The 21,809-nt window shown below is 41.9% G+C and overlaps 1 protein-coding gene across 1 annotated transcript in view; it reads right to left on the bottom strand.

Moving 5' to 3' along the window:
• The window catches only part of LOC126101219 (roundabout homolog 2-like), a 348,383-nt gene that overhangs the window by 168,480 nt on the left and 158,094 nt on the right, over window positions 1–21,809 (bottom strand). Inside the window, exon 3 of the mRNA XM_049911911.1 lies at window positions 1,684–1,837. Within this exon, the coding sequence (XP_049767868.1) occupies window positions 1,684–1,837 (154 nt within the window). The remainder of the gene's footprint in view (window positions 1–1,683; window positions 1,838–21,809) is intronic.

Below are 21,809 nucleotides of genomic sequence, written 5' to 3'. Positions count from 1 at the left end.
TTCTGGATACAGAAAATGTTCAACTGCTGCCCTGGCCAGCACATTCTGCAGATCTCTCACCAACTGAAAACGTCTGGTCAATGATGGCCGAGCAACTGGCTCGTCACAATACGCCAGTCACTACTCTTGATGAACTGTGGTATCGTGTTGAAGCTGCATGGGCAGTTGTAGCTGTACAGGCCATCCATGGTTTGTTTGACTCAATGCCCAGGCGTATCAAGGTCGTTATTTCGGTCAGAGGTGGTTTTTCTGTGTACTGATTTCTCAGGATCTATGCACCCAAATTGCGTGAAAATGTAATCTCATGTCAGTTCTAGTATAATATATTTGTCCAATGAATACCCGTTTATCATCTACATTTTTTATTGGTGTAGCTATTTTAATTGCCAGTAGTGTAAATTTGTGATCCTTTGATGTCTCAAAATGTATCCCTCTCAACTCAAGCTATGAGATTAATTTCTTTTTTCCCCAGTTAGGCTCAGTACCTCTTCATAGCTCGATCTACCCAAAATCTCCATTATTTTTCTGTAGCACCATATTTCAAAATCTTCGATTCTCATATTGCCTGAACTTCTTAATTCCCACGTTTCACTTCCGTACAATGCTATGCTATAGAAAAGTTCCTTCAGATAAGACTTCACAAGATTTAAATTCAAATTAGGTGTTAACAGGTTTCTCTGTTTCAGAAATGCGTTTCTTGCAACTTCTAGTTGGCATTTCACACTTCCTCTACTTCGGCCGTTATCAGTTACTTTGCTGCTGAAATAGCAAAACTTATCTATTACTTTTAGTGTCCCGTTCCCTACAGTAATTGTCTCAACATCGCCTGAAATAATTCGACTAGTTTTTTTATGTTCTTTTATAACCTCTTTTCGAGACAGCATCCATTCCGGTCAACTGCTCTTATAGGTTCCTTCCCATCTCTGGTAGAATGACAGTATCAGCAGCAGACCTCAAAGTTCTGTACTTCTTCTCCTTAAACTTTCATACTAATTCCAAATTACTCCTCGGATATCATTATAGCTAGCTCAGTGGAGAAAGTGAGTAACATGTGGGAAAGCCTACAATCGTGTCTCATTTCCTTGTTATCAGCTGCTTCCCTTTCATGTTCTTTGACCCTTATAATTGCAGTCTGATTTGTGAGCAAGATGTGTGGAACCTTTCGTTCTCTGCACTGTTTCACGGCTGCCTTCAGAGTTTCGAAAAGCATATTGCACTCAACATCGTCAGAACCTTCTCTAACGCCGGGAACACCCCATACGTCGTTCTCTAACACAATCTAAACTTCGCAGGATGAAATTAATGGGACATCTGTTTTGGTTTAGGTGCCGATATCCTGTAGTTTCCGAGAACATGACGGTAAAACTTTCTACGCTACTTGACCAGTCCGCTCGATTGTCGTGAAACGAAGCAAGTCTGTAGCGCTGCGGCTAAGGCCACACTTTCACATATTTGCCGCGAGAGCGGACTAGAGAAGTGGCGTGTCATTTTCTAGGGAACTACAGAGTGGCGGCCCCTGAGCCAAAACAGGTGTCCCGTTACTTTCACCATTCTGATTTTTCACGTTGTCAGAGACCGATCTATGGTGGATCCCCTTGTAAATCTAGGAACGGGTATCAGTACCTTTGAGTCATATGGCATTTGGAGATCATAACGTTGCACAGTGGCGGCCAGCGTACTGACCTGGTGGATGCGCGCAGGTCCAGCGGCTGCCCGTCCCTTCTCCAGATGAGCGCTGGTTCCGGCAGCCCCTTGGGTGGGCCGCACTCCAGCAACGCTGCCTCTCCCGCGGCTACTCGGGTGTCCTTCGGCTCCGGTCGGAAGTCCTCGCGGAGGTCTGCAGCAGCAAAAGTCACTCGCTAACACATGGACAGGCCCAATAGCAAGTACACTGTTCTACAAAACTACGGTTCTATCGAGTGCTCTATGCTACCTGTAGCTTAGTAGTGCAGAACTGCTATAAGCCATAGACATCCGGCGAGTGCAGGAAGTCGACATGCCTGTTACGATGTCATATTGTGAGACATACCGGGCAGCCACCGTAAACCTGCCAGCGCAGCGATAAAACAGGTATCTTACAGAACACACCATCCGATTTCTCCGCCGATGGGCGACAGAAATGTCAGGAACGCGAGAAGAAGTGGTACATCACCACAAGTGAGCCGGTATCTCGTGTAAATATTTAGCAGAGATAATCTCAGACTGGCAAACCTACAACGAAAAGGGGGCTACGGCAGGCACTGCTGGGTCAGCAAGCAGCCACCATTAACCTAGTCAGCCACCAGCGTTGCACCATCTTCTTGCATCAAGCACCGCTTCTGGAGCCTGGTGCCTCTCCACTGGTGGGCCACTTCTCAGCTCACTCCAGCAGCAGCCCGATCCCTGCGTAGGGGGCAGCGGGTCATGACCGGGTTGATATAACTGCTCTCTTTTGACACTGAGGCAGCCGCCATGGTGCCTTGCATCACTATTCGTACAGACGAGACTTGTAACAAGGAGCAGCGGGGTACACATAAGTGCGTCACGTGCTGCTAGCTGGTCACAGGCGTCAGCATTCCGGGGCGCATACATACGTAAGAGCCCACAGGCTGGTCGCCAGCGATCACTGCGCCACATGAGGCTACTGTGCCATACTCCCAGACAGGCAAGGTCACCACACTGCAGCTTCAGAGCGTAGCTGCGTGGGTTGTAATAAAGTGACTGACTGGTTAATATTATTTAGCTAGACTGCCACTGCTCTCCATCCTCACCACGATCTACCACGCCCGCCCAGTCGTGCGCAGAACTTCTCTGTCTGCCCCCGATCCTATCTCTGACTGTTCAACCGATTATAAAGACCAAAACCTATATCTGTGACAATAATTATTGGTTACTGATCCAAACTGCGTAGTACAGCCAAATCAAGAAAGAAAACGTTCTTCAATCCAGGAACTACATCGATACCAAATACAGAGATGGAACTGTCGATGAAGTTGCTGGAACTGAAAAATAGGCTACGTGAAAATCAGGAGAGGCACAAACTGGAACACGTGCAATGCACTGCTCTCGGTAAATGTTAAAAATTAAGTAGGCAGATAAGTAATAAATAAAGAATTAGTAAAAATAATAGGTGAGGAAAGAAGTTTACCGAGGACACTTCCAAAAAAGGGCATACGTATGTGGGACAATATTGACAGGGCTACATACTTTGAAATTCTGAAGATAACACTGATAAAGTAGAGGAAGCGAAAGATTATTTACAAACTGTATAGGATTCAGACTGCAATTATAAGAGTCGAACGACATGGATGGGAAACTATAGTTGAGAAGGCAATGAGACAGGGTTGTAACCAATCCCCCACGTTATTAAATCTGTAGATTGACCACGGAGTTAAGGAAATCAAGGAATAATTTAGTAAGGGCATTAAAGCTCATGAAGAAGGAATAAAAGTTTTAAGGTTTCACAATGATATTGTAATTCTATCAGAGTCAGCGAAGGATTTGGAAGAAAAGTTGGGAAGAATTAATAATGCCTTGTAAAGAGTTTGTAGTATGAACGTCAGCAAAAGCAAAACAAAGGTAATGAGTGTAAACTAATAAAATCAGGTGATGGAGAGAGAATTAGATTACTAAATGAGAAACTAAAAGCTGTGGATGGGTTTTGCTATTTGAGCAATAGCATAGCTGCTTATGTCCAAAGTAGAGATGATATAAAATGAAGACTGACTACATCAAGAAAATCATCCCGGAAAGAAAGCATTTTGTTCACATCGAGTACAAATTTAGGAGTTAAAAGGCTTTTCTGATAGTATTTTTCTGGAGTGTAGCTTTGCACAGAAGTGAAACGCGGACTAACAGCAGTTCCACCACGAGGAGGACAGAAAGTACTGAAATGTGGGGTTACAAAAGACTGCTGAAGGTTAAACGGATAGATCGAATAACAAACGAAGAGGTTCTGAGTGGAAATGGAGAAAAAAGGAATTTATGACACAATTTAACCAAAAGAGGGGTTCGGTTGACAGGACACATCCTGAAGAAACAGGAAATCGTCAATTTGATAGTGAAAAAAAGTGGTGGAGGTGAGGGAGACGAAAGCTTGTTTACTGTACGCAGACTGAAATGAGTTGAGTTTACTGTCCTACTCAGAGATGATGAGGGTTTTCAGGATAGACTGGCTTGGAGAGCTGCATCAACCGGTGTTCAGACTGAAGACCACAACAGCAACACATATGAAACATAGGCTACGGTATCCACGAACAGTTAACCTGGCGCTGCAAATAGCAGTCGCGGGAGGAGGTAGCGAAGATGGGCAAACACTGAAATACATTAAAAAAACAGACAGCAAAAGATGTAGTGTATAATTATTAAGTGTAGATGAAAAAATAATCGAAACAAAGACGATATAAAAAACAAAAAGTTCAGATGTTTTTTATTCCAGTCGTTGATTACAATACCAATTCTTTTGACGATGAGCGGTTTCAGTCAGTAATGACCATCCTCAGATCTTTTCTACGCCATGTCCCAAATTTATAAGGCCGTAATGTTTATATGTCTTGACGATGCCATTACGGCCTTATCACTTTAGGACATGGTGTAGAAAAGATCTGAGGATGGACATTACTGACTCAAACCGGTCATCGTCAAAAGAATTGATATTCTGATCGAAGACTGGAATAAAAAACATTTGACAGTATTGGATCACTGTTCATATACGCGACTGTGTCGCAGCTGGTGAAAAAAGTTCAGAATGAAGAAAGTGTAACAAGATTACGAAACAGTACACAAAACATGCAGCTTTCGCAGCTGTTGTTACAAAGATACTCGTTACTGGACAGTAAAGTGAAAGATTTGAACATCAGCTACGCTTCATGGAACACATCATTACAAAAATTAAATGTTGAAAAGAGGAGTTGCTTCTGATAATTTGAAAACTTCAGTTGGTACGAATAACTAACAACAGGAAAGCCAACCACTCGCACAGTACACTCTACTAAAATAAGTAAGAAGTAATTTCGATAGATATAAGGAATGTTTTTACTCTCTGTCAAGCAATGTTACCACACAAGAACATTTTTAAAAGTGCAGGGAAATTTTGGGTGACTTCTGAAGAACAACTTAAGGAAAAAACTAGTAAGAATGAATAAAACCGTGAACTGAACTCACTGAAATGAAAAAGCGGGAATGAAACCAATGTAAGGAAACGACTTGAAATCAATTCAAAACTGCTGTACCTGCAACTGAAAAAACATATCTCATGCCTGATAGGCTACAGCATCACTTCGTGATAAGCAGGAAACACAGGTAGGAATTCTGGTATGGCAGTTCCTGCACCAAGTCTATTTCCCCAGTGACGCTATCCCACATACCCAGTAGGGAAAACTTGTGGCTGTAGTAGTCAGTGTTCCCGGTAACGGCCAGATATATCATCTCGCATGCAGTGTGCAATGTCCTCACACGTTGCAACTGTCATGCGTGGTCAGAACAGTTTTCAGTGTAGTTGTGAGTGCATTCTGTCGGTGTTAAGTGAATTCGTGTGGACAAACTGTTAGTACTCGTACGATGGGTGCTTCCGTAACCAATCTAAGAGTTTCATAAGCGGGGAGGAATTGCCGGGCGAACTGAAATTCGTTAATCAGTCTTCAATGATACTCATTTCCGTAACAAAAAAAAAAAACTCAGAGCCGAAGCTAAAAAAACTAGACTACGGACAAACGGAAAAATGTGATTTGATTCGGTGGTCCTTTTGCACACCGTTCCTAAATTTTGGCCGAGTTGACGTCCCAAGAGTGAAGCATGGTATGGAGATCTTTGGTGATTTGAGCAACCATATCGTTGTATTTCTTCGACCCCTTGGCTACTCTGTAAGCTCGCATAACTGCCAAAGATTATGCGACCAGTCTGGCTGATCAGCTCCATCCAGTGTTACCCAATGACTATGTCCCTGTTCACATAGCTTTCACCGTTCAGGACCTCTTTCGTGAGCACGAGGGTGAAGCGTGTAATCTTCCCTGGTCACCAAAGACACGAGATCTCAATTTTATTACGGTATACTTCGGAGAGAAAGATGAGTGATCACTATCCACCAACATTACCAGTTTTCAGGGAAGAATAACATAAGATTCCGTTAAAAACTATAGAGAATTGTATTTATTCGTTCCGAGACAAATAGAAGTTGTTCTGAATTCCAACTTTATTGGGAACTGTAATGTATTGCGATTTTGATGATGGCATATTTTTTCCATCACCTGTACCTCTACAATTACATCATTGGAAAACATTTAGCTAAGAAGATATGATGTTAAAAACGTAAAGATGCGTAAAAATCTAGCTGCCTTACGTCTTCAACCGTAAAGGGTTCCTTAATGTCAAATGTTTAACACATTAACTCATTTGTAAAGTAATCAGACGCTTGAAGCTGCTCTATACATAGGAGTTGGATTCTTTAAATAATCGGTGTTTGGTGGGGGGGGGGGTTACTAGTCAAATACTATTACACTACATTGCACAAGAGCTCTTCTCAGTTACCCGGAAGACACACCATCAAATCATATTGTGTGAAGCTCCTCCATTCTAACAGGTTGCGGATAAGACGACTCCTTGATGATCGGAAAGCACTAAGTATATTTTTAGCGGATGAAACTGTTATAATTCAACGGATTTCCTTCGCCATGTAACAGGAGAATGACGGAGTACCGTAGGCCACTTCCGTGCTTACGTCACGGCCTAGACAGGGTTTCACACATGGATCTGAGTCTCTATTCCCACAGGCAATCCCATCAGACAGAGAACTGTACACCACAGACGCATTTGCGTACAAGACACAACTCTGATCAGTTTGCAATGTGTACACGATCCTAAACATCTTTAAATCTTGTAAAAGCGATAGACACAGACATTAAATTGTACAATACGATCAGTTTAATCCTCTTTTTCCAACAAGAGTATAAAGAAAAATGACAATCCACGTCGATAGGGAAAATTCGCGCAAAATAAAAGGAGAGTATTCTATAGAGTGTGTAAAACTATAAGGTACTCTTGAGTTACGATATGAAACGGTTAACCTTTGAAGGATGGAAAAATCGAAATTTTTATATAACTTTATTAAATTTTATTTTCTAGGCGCAACAGTCTGGAGCCGCGCGACCGCTACGGTCGCAGGTTCGAATCCTGCCTCGGGCATGGATGTGTGTGATGTCCTTAGGTTAGTTAGGTATGAGTAGTTCTCAGTTCTAGGGGACTGATCACCTTAGCAGTTAAGCCCATAGTGCTCAGAGCCATTTGAACCATTAAATTTTATTCTCTTTCCCTTTAATGCGTTTATAAAGAAAAATGACCGCTACATGTCAAATTTTTGTAGTCGCTGTCGGTACGCTACCATGCCACCATTATTTAAATTACAGAACTCCAGTAGTGTAAAATTCTCGCTTCCAGTGACTCTATCTGAGATAATACGTGTACATGGATAGCACTGCTTGTTTCTGCCATCTGTAAACGATCCCTTTGCTTCTGTTAATTTTATATTTGGTGAAGCTTTTGTTCCTACTGAATGTTTGATGCCTAAGTACTACAGATTTTTGTGAGTCTAGATGTTCATTAGTGTGTAGTAAATGCTAACAATGCCACATATCAGAAATCCGATAAAGTAAAATTCAAGGGTAACTAGTTCATAAAAAAAGCAGTTCATGTTACTGACAGGAACCTATATATCAGTTTTTCAGGAGAAGGATTGCCACATAGCTCACCCGATCACTCAGATTTTTTTATTGGCAGTGATGCTAACGTAGTGGATACTAAACCCATCCAACTACTTTTTTGTTCAATTACTTTCATGTAATCTGTACTACCATATTGTTTGCATTTCACCACTTCCTTTACCAAATAGGATGCTTAGATAATTTGTTACTGATTATGAAATTATGCCACAATATCCCCTAGAATTTTGCACATAACAATGAATTAAATGTATAATTCTACTGTTAGGCAGATGTCATTTCCTTTAACCATTTCTATACTCATTTATATAAAATGTATTTATTTTCGTACTGCCCTCATGTTACAAAATGAAATTTAATTTCTTTTTGCTGAACTGTGTGTTCACACTTTCACCAAAGAATCTATACGTTCTAAAGGGAACGCCAAGAGGAGGCTTGAAAGTGAAGATATACAGTTGAATGAAGAGATAGCTTCAGTAATTCTCTCAAGTTTAATTTAATATAGCTCACATCTTAATTTGCAATTTCCCTCAAGCTGTATTTTTCAGAATTTAGGTACACATACCTCCTCAAGTTTATGAAACATTTCCATAACTTCTTTTCTGTGATTTACCTTTGTCTATACATGTATAGTATATTTAAACTTACTGCAGCTGCAATTAACTCTAGAGAGTTTTTGTTAGGGAAAGTTCTAAGCATTAAAATACACTCCTGGAAATGGAAAAAAGAACACATTGACACCGGTGTGTCAGACCCACCATACTTGCTCCGGACACTGCGAGAGGGCTGTACAAGCAATGATCACACGCACGGCACAGCGGACGCACCAGGAACCGCGGTGTTGGCCGTCGAATGGCGCTAGCTGCGCAGCATTTGTGCACCGCCGCCGTCAGTGTCAGCCAGTTTGCCGTGGCATACGGAGCTCCATCGCAGTCTTTAACACTGGTAGCATGCCGCGACAGCGTGGACGTGAACCGTATGTGCAGTTGACGGACTTTGAGCGAGGGCGTATAGTGGGCATGCGGGAGGCCGGGTGGACGTACCGCCGAATTGCTCAACACGTGGGGCGTGAGGTCTCCACAGTACATCGATGTTGTCGCCAGTGGTCGGCGGAAGGTGCACGTGCCCGTCGACCTGGGACCGGACCGCAGCGACGCACGGATGCACGCCAAGACCGTAGGATCCTACGCAGTGCCGTAGGGGACCGCACCGCCACTTCCCAGCAAATTAGGGACACTGTTGCTCCTGGGGTATCGGCGAGGACCATTCGCAACCGTCTCCATGAAGCTGGGCTACGGTCCCGCACACCGTTAGGCCGTCTTCCGCTCACGCCCCAACATCGTGCAGCCCGCCTCCAGTGGTGTCGCGACAGGCGTGAATGGAGGGACGAATGGAGACGTGTCATCTTCAGCGATGAGGGTCGCTTCTGCCTTGGTGCCAATGATGGTCGTATGCGTGTTTGGCGCCGTGCAGGTGAGCGCCACAATCAGGACTGCATACGACAGAGGCACACAGGGCCAACACCCGGCATCATGGTGTGGGGAGCGATCTCCTACACTGGCCGTACACCACTGGTGATCGTCGAGGGGACACTGAATAATGCACGGTACATCCAAACCGTCATCGAACCCATCTTTCTACCATTCCTAGACCGGCAAGGGAACTTGCTGTTCCAACAGGACAATGCACGTCCGCATGTATCCCGTGCCACCCAACGTGCTCTAGAAGGTGTAAGTCAACTACCCTGGCCAGCAAGATCTCCGGATCTGTCCCCCATTGAGCATGTTTGGGACTGGATGAAGCGTCGTCTCACGCGGTCTGCACGTCCAGCACGAACGCTGGTCCAACTGAGGCGCCAGGTGGAAATGGCATGGCAAGCCGTTCCACAGGACTACATTCAGCATCTCTACGATCGTCCCCATGGGAGAATAGCAGCCTGCATTGCTGCGAAAGGTGGATATACACTGTACTAGTGCCGACATTGTGCATGCTCTGTTGCCTGTGTCTATGTGCCTGTGGTTCTGTCAGTGTGATCATGTGATGTATCTGACCCCAGGAATGTGTCAATAAAGTTTCCCCTTCCTGGGACAATGAATTCACGGTGTTCTTATTTCAGTTTCCAGGAGTGTATAACATACAATAAATTATTGTGGTTAATGTACTTAAAGTGCGGAATTAAATAGCTCTAGCGTATTAGCCGACACGATATACGTATCTGGTAAAATTTCGTATCCTTCATATGCAAACTACCCGAATTTGAAGGCATTTCAGAACATCTTACTATTATTATCAGATTTACAATTATTGTTTATTATAAGGACCAATATGTCATTAACTGTTCAAAATACTTGCAGATTGTTTCGAAAGTATTGTGCATTAACTATGATAAACTGCAGAATAGTAAAACACTTGCAAAAGAGATAGTGTTAGAAACAAATACTGATTTTCACGTAATATGGAGCCGACAAAGTAGCTTGCGTCCTTAAACATATGACTGAAAGGAGTCCCTGGTAGCACATTTAATTTCCTGTAAAGACAAAGGTTTATCTATCACGAGGAAGTATTATGTGTGAATCTTATCTAGGAAAACTGTTATCATCACCGATGAGTGAATGAGAATACCGGACAATATATCGAATGCTGTGTGGGCTTGTGGAGGTGGAGGTTCTCTCTAATCGTCTGTAGCAATGATTAATAATCGTTCAAGAATTTGTAAATTTTTACTCTTTTTCATGAAACGCCACTCAGGACATGTTTTAAAGTGAGCATGAATTTTAGCTTCGACGGCCTTTTAATTAGTACCTAGAATTACTCAGTCTGGTTCCTTCAGTTGATGGCCTTAGGAGGAAAGAAGGAGACCTACCCTAATGCGTTATTTTCAGACTGACCCCTCTCTGCCAGACGAGACTCATAATGTACCTGCTCGCCTCTCAGGGCGCAGGAAGGGCAGACAGAAACTCGTAAACATGTAAATTAAGTAAAAACGTCCATCAGCGCCGGAGCTGCGGACCTCATTTGAGAACATCGGGACAAGTTCCCAGGCGCCAGCGACCGCTTCCAACGTAATTGAAATTCGGGGAATGACAAGGCATACATGCATGATTAATCCTTTTGACTTATTTTAGAGGCAGAGGGTAAGCGTTTTACGATGCTGAAAGACTCTCTATTGGAGAAACTTGTGAACCTTTACACTCTTTGAATTGATTAGCTTAAGCAGTTATTTGGTGCGTCAAATGTTCATACTGTAAATATGCCGTCAATGGCTATGCCGACAGTAGCAAGAAATTCAGGCACGTTTGAGGGCCTTGAAGTGACAGCTTCACTATCAAACTATACATGCACAGCCCCCGTAAGGCGGCCAGGCCAAATAAAAAGTTACTGGCAAGCTACATACGAAAACCCGAACGGAAAAGAATACGGCGAACCGGAAAAGGAAATTGGTTGAAGATTTTGGCATAGCGGATCATGTCAACTTAATAACAAGGAACGTCAGAGGGATATCGACAAAGGAAGGAGACCTACATAAAATATTAGAAGAGTGGAGTTGTGATATAGTATTTATCACAGAAACTAAAAAGAAAATAAAAGGAACTAAAGATATAGGAAATTATACTATGATAAACAGTGGAGTAGAACAAAGCCAAAGAGCACAGGCTGGGGTTGCCATAATAAAAAATGGACAAACAGATTGATAAGCTATGCATGGATAAACGAGCGGATATGCAGCATAAGATGTAAGATTTCTAGGGGAAATCTGATCTGTATAGCAGTGTATGCCCCAGAGGAAGGGAGGACGAAAGAAAGCGAGATCTTCTACGAAGATCTACAGAAAACACTAGATAGGACAAATAACAATGACTATATTGTAACTGGCGGAGACTGCAATGCAAGAACATGAAGGGAAAGAATAGATAATATAGTTGGCTATTCTGGAGAGACTACAGTCAACAGCAATGGAACCCTGTTAAGAGATTTTGAAACTTTACACATCTTCAGAATATCAAACTCTTTCTTTAAACACAAAGACATACACAAATACACATGTGCTGCCAGAGGATTTAGAACCACAATTAACTACTTCGTAACAAACCAAGAAACAGCTGTTTTGTTTCAGGATGTGCGTGTATATAGAGGGTACGACATAAACACAGACCACTTCCTGCTACAAGTAAAAGTTGCCCTAAAACAGAGATGGCGTAAAACACATAAAAAATCCCCAGAATAACCAAGGAAGGTATATAAAGTCTACTTACTAGAACAGGAGTCAATCAAGAATCTTTATCAAAGACGCTTAGACACATTATTGGACACAGTTCCAGAATCAGAGAATATTTAAAATGAGTGGGAACAAATTAAGAAAATACTTAGAACTGCGGCCATTAAAGCCTTATGTAAAACGAAACACAGGAAGAGGAAAAAGGCCACATAATTTGGACAAAAGAAATTGAGGAGGCTGTTGAAATAAAGGGAAAACTATATAAAAAAATCTACAACACCCAACTCAGGAGAATAATGAAACATGCAAGAAGCACATAGCAGAAATGAAAAAAGTAAGCAGGAAGCTCCATCAAGACGGTTGGGATAACTTTGTTGCCAGGACCGAAAATGATGTCCATGGGAGACAAATACTTGCATATAAAATGGTAAGACATTATAACAGCGAAAAGGATGTTGCAGATATCAATGTAACAAAGAAAAAAGACTGGCTGCATTATTACAAGGAAATGTGGACTCATGAAATGAGCACAGAAAATGATGAAGATCTTGAAACAAAACAAAATCATCTTGGATTCCAAGAATTAGAATATGCTCTCTGACATATAAATAACCCAAATGGAGAAGGAAGTGAAGGCATTAACAGCAGACTAATAAAATATTCTTCAGTAGCATTTAAAAAAGGTTCCTCAGATTTTTGAATCTTTGCTGGATAACAAAGGAAATACCAAAATAATGGAAGATCTCACTTATAAAACCAATATTTAAAAAAGGAGACAGAGAAAAACCAGAAAATTATAGAGGCATATCACTATTAAATACAGAGTATAAGATCTATGGTAGAATAATACCCGACAGACTATAACCCATAATGGACTGCCTGTTGTCAGAAGAGCAAAATGGATTCAGAAAGGGGAGAAGCTGTACGGACAACATATTTATGCTACAGCAAATTATAGAAAAACATAAGGAATTCCATAAAAAAACGCACATACTTTTCGGCGGTAATGTAAAGGCTTTTGATAAAGTAAATAGATAGCTAATGTGGGAAATTTTAATAATAAGAGGTATACCAGTACACATTGTACAGGTAGTTCAAAAGATCTATGCTAATACAAGAATCCAAATAATTGGGGACAATGAATAAACAACAAAGATTATTAATTTAGGTGTTCGACAAGGTTGCAGCCTCTCTCCACTGCTTTTTAATATATACATTGACGACATTAAACTGCAGTGGAGAATGAAACTGAAGAACTATATATATAACTTCAACCAAAAAGATTACATTATGACTTTCTTATTCGCAGATGACCAAGTGTTAATTTCGAATAATGAAGATGGACTGCAGAGAGCTGCTTACGAATTATACCAAACATGTCAGATATATAATCCGTCAATATCAATACAAAAAACAAAAGCCATGGCTTGCTGTGGAAAAAATCGAGTAAGAACAAAAATAATAGTAGACAGCAAGATTATAGAGCAAGTAGATAGATTCAGATTTCTAGAAACCATGCTGTCGTACAGAGGAGACCTAGATCAAAAAGACAAAACTGAGAAATTTAACTACTTAAATGGGAGACCAAGAGATGAATACACAAAACAGATTCAGAAGGATGTAGGTTGCAGAAGGTACTGGGAGATGAAGAACCTTGCACAGGATAGAGTAGCATGGAGAGGTGCATCAAACCAGTCTCTGGACTGAAGACTACAACAACAACAAATGTCACTATCAGAAGAGCCCTCCAACGTAAAGTAAGAACAGAAGCAAATCTAGAATTTTATAAAGTTACGTCAATACCAACATTACTATATGGAGGTGAAGAAGAAGAAGAAGAAGAGAGATGGCGGTAGTACCGCGTACACAAGATGCACAAAGACAATGCACTGACGGAGCAGTCAAGTGTACTCACAACAGATGATGTTTACTAAAAGGTTTCCGACGTGATTATGGCCGTATGACGGGAATTAACAATCTATGAACACGGAGTGGTGGTTGAGCTAGACGTATGGGACACTCCGTTTCGGAAATCGTTAGGGAATTCAGTATTCCGAGATCCACAGTTCCAAGACTGTACAGAGAACACCAGATTTCAGCCATTATCTCTCAGCACGGACACCGTAGTAGTCGACGGCCTTTACTTAACGAACGAGAGCAGCGGCGTTTTTGCAGAATTGCCAGTGTTTACAGACCAGCAACACTGCGTGCAATAACCGCAGAAACCAACGTGGGACGTACGACAAATGTATCCGTTAGGACAGTGCGGCTAAATCTGGAGTTAGTGGGCCATGGCAGCAGACAACCAACGCGAGTACATTTGTTAGCGGCACGCCAGCGTCTGCAACGCCTCTCCTGGACTTGTGTCCAAATCGGTTGGACCCTTGACGATTGGAAAACCGCGGCGTGGAGGATGAGTAACGATTTCAGTTGGCAAGAGCTAATGGTATGGTTCGAGAGTGACTCAGTCGCCACAAAGCCATGGACAGAGTTTGTCAACAATGCTCTGTACAAGTTGGTAGTGGCTACATAATGGCATACATAAGGGAATGGACTCAGTCGTCTGTTCCAACTGAACCGATCATTGACTGGAAACGGCTATTTTCTGCTACTTGGAGACTATTTGCAGCCGTTCATGGACGTCCTGCTCCAAAACGACGATGGAATTTTCATGGATTACAATGTGCCATGTCACCGGGCCACAATTATTCAACAAGGATTTCAAGAACATGCTGTACCATTCGAGCGAATGATTTGGCCACCCAGATCGGCCGACGTGATCCACATCGAACATTTAGACTATAGGACATAATCGAGGGGTCAGTTCGTGCGGAAGTTCCTGCATCGGCAACAGTTTCTTAATAACGGACTGCTGTACAGGCAGCGTGGCTCACCATCTGAGCAGAAGAATTCCAGTGGCTTGTTGAGTCCATGCCACGTCGAGTTGCTACACTAAACTGGGCAAAAGAAGGTCCGACACGATATTAGGACATATTCCATGACTTTTGTCACCTTATTGTATAGGTCTGCAATTTTCCTCGTGATTAAAATCCCGTTTTCTCATTTGGGGCTATACCAGTTTCTCATTTCCGCATATGTAAGTGACTTTCCTGTAGCTACACTTTCTGATGCAAAAGAAGTAAGTCCACTGGTTTAACCATTGCTCCTTCTGGTTCGGTTACGATTATTCAGATATGTAGAACAGAACGAAAACAAACGATTTTGACGTTGGACTCACTACCAACTCTGAGCGGTGGGTGCTAACCGTGCCACACCACCCGGGGCGGCAAGCTCTTTTTTTTTGGGGGGGGGGGGGCGGCAAAACGATAAGTTTTAATGTGGTCCAATTAAACATGACACTGAAAGTCTTGCGTAAATGAAGAATTCTGAGAATAAGTTGAAAGTACCAATCATTGGTAAAATCTAGTGTCTTACCGGAAATTATGTACAGCATTGTGAAACAGATGAAAAATGAAGAGCTGCGATTCGTCCCCTTGGGTGCGCCTTTCAAAATAGGGAAACCTGCTAGGGGCAGCGTTGCCAACTCAGTTAGCATCATGCGTCTACCAAACACAGAAATGTCGCTAAGTTATATTGCTCTTCTTCTTACCAAGTTGCTTAAAATAATTTTTGGTGATTTGTCTGTAAATTGTTTTAAGATTTTCATCATTTCCTTGTCATTCTCGTTGCTGTAACCATAATAAGTAGATGTTACTATTAAGATCATACGGAAAAATCTATCAAGTCTCTTTTTTTAGAGCTGTAGACTCTGAAGTGCACTGCACCAACTGTCTATCCAGTTTCGACGTATTTCAAACTGTTTGCGTTGCTCTAACTATCACTTTTCGCCACAATAAATAAAAGTACTTTCAAAACAGCTTGCTTTGACCCATAAATCGCGGTCGTGCATATCGGAAAGCACGCATTCTCGATATCCGACCACACCAGTTTTTTCCTTTGCGTACTACAGACACGCTAAATAGGTACTGGTGATTTATACACTATTCTTCAACGAATAAAGCATCTACATGCAAGTCAGTGATTAGCCCATTAACTTACACTTCATCTAGCAGAAACGCCACCGATATCACCGACATATGTCTGCTTTGCTGCTTGCTGCAGATCCCGCGCCGCATGCCTCCCTTCCACCCCCCCCCCCCCCCCCTCCTTTTGCTCAGCCGACGCGAGAAAGTGAACGGATTTGCCTTTTACGTTCCGCGAGCGACACAACTCAGTTTTCGATGACACATTTAATTTAGGAGTAATAATTCAAAATGTTTTACACTGTAACGTTTTTGACGTCGGTTTCACTGACTGGTGCTCCATACTTGTCTTCGGTCTTAAAGACGTATTCACGTCCAAAAAACTTGCCGCTGAGTAATGTGTGTGAAAGTAAGACGTCACGGATGAAGTACAATGAAGAAGGTTGACTCTATCTGAAAATGGAAGGGCGGGGGGTGGCGGAGGGGGCGGAGGGGGCGGCGCTTGAAATTTTCGCACGAAGTGGCAAAATCCCTGGAGCCACCCCTGGTTGGACTAGTAATCGATGATGTTCGATGTAATATCGATGATGTTCTTCGTAATGATTGTCACCGAGAATTCACGTTCCGAAATATTGCAGAACGAAAAGATGAAAAAGAAAGTCGTCATCTGTCGATATTTCATTTCAGTACCAAGTCAATGACACGATCTCGTTTGAATTCGCTATACAGGCGTTATCGTTAAGTCTTAATTACGTAGAGTCGCACAACATACTACGTAACGCGCAATAATTAAAGCCGCACAGCAACTGCTCACTCGCAGAGGATTAAGTTCGCTAATTGACATGTGCCAGCACGTACCCAACACGGTGCCGGCGTAATTAGTGTAAAGTGTCTGAAACAGTGGTAACGCAGCATTCGTCTCTACGCGGATGTGAAAAAAGAAGGCGAGGAACTTTCGTAAAGCCGAACGGGTTAGCAGCAACTCTCGCCAGTATTAATCACCAGTGGAAAAACGAAAAAGGTAGAAAAAGGAAACATGTTTATACAAGATTTAATTACATGAGCTCGGTGTTTGGTCTGCAAGTGTGAATCTGAACTAAAACTGTCGAAGGCATTTTTCCGTCGTAAAATCCGTAGCATCGGATTTTCTAACATGTAATGCTTTTTTCTTCTTTGAACAGATCGACACGGGCATTTTTATTGTTATTATTTTACGCACATTGATCGAATACTTCAATAATCCCGCGCTGCGATAACTAAATACTGCGCTAACCAGATTATTCAGGAATCAGATGCAGCAGTAATAATATTCTCCAATAACAGCATCCTGCAGCTATATCAGCTGAATTCGACATTTCCATTGCTGTGGCAGTGTGGATTAAAATAGGAAGGCCTTCATACCGCGTATGATAGATGCAAACAAAATGTTTAGCGTAATACCGTGTGCGGAATGGTTGATGTAGGATTTCAAGGATTATCCTAAATTACTTAGTGTGGTAGCTGGGTGGTTCGTTCGGAAGTTTTACGGACGATTACTGTCCCCTAGTCTTCAATCCGAGCTTATGTCTCTTATGACACCGGCGTCTACGTGATGTGAAACGTAAACCTTGTTTCCTTTTTTTATTTAAAAATAAGTTACTAAACAATTACAAAATAGTCAACCCAAAAAATATTTCTGCTGCATAATGTAAGCGTTTTCAATGATATTACAAGAAGTCTGAGAAACAGGAAGAAAACATTTCAAGAAATTTTTTGATAGCCAATAATAACAAAAAAGTGAGGTCGGATATGGATGAAATGAAGACCTCAGAAAGAATACACAAAGTGAAAAGATAGACGTCACAAGAAACTATAAGAAACAAAAGATTCTCTAAAGAAATTTTTAATCATGTTTACAAAAGTTAAGAAAACGGTCGATATATTCGAGGAACAAGGAAAGATATCACTGAAATGTTCATAAAATAATGCTCTTTTCAAAAACGGAATTATATCTCTAAATATCTGTCTATGAAGCTATTTTTTTACATCAAACGTCATTTATCGCCCAGTCTGCTCCACAAATTATTTTACTCCTTGACCTCCAATCACGTTATTTTTGACACAGCAACGCTTCTTACCTCTGCCCATCTCAACATCGGTTTACCTCATTCACTCTCTTCGCAGGAACCCAAGTTATTTGTGGCAGCCTTACCTCGGGTAATCTAATGCGACCATATCTTCAGATCAGAGCAAAAGGTCTCTTTTTGCTGACTCTTCGAATTATTTCTGTCATCGTTATTTTAGTTCGTAGTCAGCCCGCAGCATCGTCTCAAAGAACGGTATTCTAAGCTACATACTTGTGCTCTGTGGAAAGTCTACACAAATGAACATCTTTGTTTTTTTTCTGATGTCGGTATGGTATGAGGTGGAGAGTATCTGTCTCTTTATGGGTTATCCTAGGTACTCTTTTGTGTAGCAATATCTTAAGATTTCCTGAACAATGAAATTTAAATAGTAGTTGCTTAACTAATAAAAAGTGAAAGAATTAAGAGCGACCAGAAAGGGAGAAAGGAATGGAGAATTGATAAAAATTGGCACAAAAGAATAATTTCATCCGAAACCTATGCGGCCAAAGCTCAAGTTAAGACACTGGGCTCGCTTTAGGGAGGAGTGTGGTCGACATTCCGGTCCAGCCTTCCCGATTTAGGTCGTCTGAATTGACGAAAAGTCACCAAATAAAGCAGAAGTGATATCTGGCGTTTCCCAAGAAAGTATTATAAGCCATTTGCTGTTCCTAATTTGTATAAATTATTTAGGAGACAATCTGAGCAGCCCTCTTTGATTGTTTGTAGGCGATGCTGTCAATTAACGTCAGGTAAAATCACCAGAACAACAAAACCAATTACAAAGTGATTTAGACAAGATATCTGCACAGTTTAAAAGTGGCAACCGATCCCAGTGATGAGAGGTCATTCGTATGAGTACTAAAAGGTATCCGTTAAGTATCAGTTACACAATAAATCGCACAAATCTAAAGGAAGTCAATTCAACTAAATAGCTAGTGATTACAATTGTGAACAACTTAAAATGAAACGATCACATGGATAATGTTTTGGATAAGGTGAATCGTCGACTGTGTTTTATTGGCAGAAAACATAGATCATCTAACAAATCCACCAAAGAGAGTACATGTACTACGCTTGTACGTCCTCTGCTCGAGTATTGCTATGAAGTATGGGATCCTTATCAAGTAGAATAGACGGAGGACATCGAAAAATTTCAAAGAATGGCAGCTCGTTTTATATTAAAGCGAAATAGAAGAGAGATGTCACGAATATGATATGCGGCTTGGGCAGGGAATCATTAAAACACAGGTCTCTTTCGTTGCGGTGATATATTTTCGCGAAATTTCAGTCCTTTCTGCGAATGTGAAAATTTTCTGTTCACAGCTACATGCTTAGAAATGAATGATCATTGTAACAGAATAAGAGGAATCAGAGCTTTCACGGTAAGATTTAAGTGTTCGTTTCTCCCGCACGTTGCACGAGATTGGAACAGTGGAGAAAAAGTGGGGAAGTTGTTTGATGAACCCTCTGATAGTGTGAATTGAAGAGTATTCGTGTAAATGTAGATGTAGATATCTAAGGTTTATATAGATAATATAAGTCCCTAGATGGTTCGACGGTAGCACCATGATTTTCTTCGACATACGAGTCTAATGCAAATATACCTTCCGTCTTTAATAAATACTGACAGTATGTTTTAGCCGACAAGTTCCTCTTTGGAAAGATCCGTCTCTAATGTCCTCGATGTCGATGGGACGTTAAATTCAATCTTGCTTTCTTTTGGAAAGGTGAAGAAACAAACGAAAAGAAAAAAAACTAAAATAAGAAAAAACAAAGAAAACAAGAAGCAGAGTAATTGTACAAAAGTATCAGAATACATAACCAGTAATAAGACGTATGTACTGAACGATGCTTAACGTCTACCTCTTTCATGAGGAAATGGGGTTATTCGCGTCAGGGGTCACACAGTATAACTTGGCACATCCAAAGAAACACATTATCTGTGCAGGGCGAGTTCGCCCCTTCGTTCTCAATGGCCGGCCGCTTTGCTTTGCTGTCGCTATCCACAGCTCAGCTGTACACTTCGTCTGTTAGCGGCGACCGTCTCCCTCAGTTGTTTACGCGCTGGTTGTCTCATTGACCAGTCTAGTCAGAGAATACTGATTTATCGGATTATTGGTCGTACTGGCATAGCCTGCTAATGCTGACGTTTGCAGGCTCACTGTCTGTAGCCTAGAAGTTCTACTTGTGCGGAGGCTTCAGCTACTGAACTCCAAGTCCCCCAACGCGCGGACAGCCATATGCAACGGAACCCTCACGACTATCAAAAAATATAAAATGTTCAAAATGCGTGTGAAATCTTATGGGACTTAACTGCTAAGGTCCTCAGTCCCTAAGCTTACACACTACATAACCTAAATTATCCTAAGGACAACCACACACACCCATGCCCGAGGGAGGACTCGAACCTCCGCCAGGACCACGTCGCATTATTTTCTGCGCACACTACCACGAATATTTTATGGGTAGAACTCCTGCTTCTTGCACAGCGACAGCTTCAGTAATAGACATGACAATTACCGAGAATGGTAACGCAGTGACTAAAACACTGGACTCCAATTTCTGAGCAGCAGTCTTCAATTCAAGTCTGGGCATCCAGATGTGAGTTTTCTGTCCAATACATAAAATAGTCTGCTGGCCCCTTACTGCAATTAAGAAAACACTATTGCAGAAGGTTGTGAAGATATTCTACATAATTGTGTACTGTGTACAGTAGAAGAACATTTCAAAGACGACCATTTTTAGTACCAGCATGATAATGCAAAATGGTTCAAATGGCTCTAAGCACTATGGGACTTAACATCTGAGGTCATCAGTCCCCTAGACTTAGAACTACTTAAACCTGACTTACTTAAGGACATCACACACATCCATGCCAGAGACAGGATTCGAACCTGCGACCGTAGCAGCAGCGCGGTTCCAGACCATGATAATGCACCCGGTCATAAAGCAGCACCTCTGGTGCTGTGGTTTGTGGACAATAGCATTCTTGGAATGTATTGACTCACCCAGAGTCCCGAACTGAATCCAAAGTGAACAGCTGGAACGTCGACTTGGGTAAATATCCTAGAGCCCAACATCGCTACTCTCTCTCTGCCTTCGGCTCTTGAGAAGAAACCGGCTACTATTCCACCACACACATTCGGACAATCTACTGAAAGTGTCCCGGCCATAATAATATCCTCTAAACGGTCTCCGATTAGTTTTGATCAGATAGTGTACCTGGAGTCAGGAGATGGGACCCTTTGCAGGAAGACAAGTACCCACACGGACAGTGCCACGGTTTCTGGAGCACCACGGATTGTCAGCACGCTGTCCTCCGTTGCGGCTTCCCGTGACCTGGCAACAAAGAGTGGCGAGCCGACAGCTGAGCGTATAGCATTTGCCACAGTAATGGCTCCATATCGATCGTCTATTCTGCGTACAGAATCTCGATGGTCGTACCCATTCTGGAGGCTCAGTAGAGAATAAACTTTGCCTTTTTGCGTTCCTCAGTCATGCAGGCCAAGAGCCTGAGTTGATGGTATGGCTTTTTATGCCTGAAAGTCTTGATCGAATTTGATAAATATATCACAGCCAGCTGGTTTCGACGCTAACAGAAAATCCGGTATCTTGCTGAAAAAGTAAAGTTGGTTGCTTGATCTTAAGAGACCGCAACGAATGTCTGATGACGATTCCAGGTGTTACGTTCGTATTACATTATTGGATTTTTGGTCCTGATTATGCTTCGTTAGAGTCGACACTGATTATCTGAAACATACTCATCAAATGCGATTAAGCGTTTATTGATGTATGAGTATATTTCAAAAACAGG

Source organism: Schistocerca cancellata, chromosome 9 (genome assembly GCF_023864275.1).
Source record: "Schistocerca cancellata isolate TAMUIC-IGC-003103 chromosome 9, iqSchCanc2.1, whole genome shotgun sequence".
In the NCBI taxonomy this organism is placed as follows: Eukaryota; Metazoa; Arthropoda; class Insecta; order Orthoptera; family Acrididae; genus Schistocerca; species Schistocerca cancellata.
The sequence above is the reverse complement of the archived record's forward strand: the minus strand, read 5'-3'. Positions and strand labels throughout refer to the sequence as shown.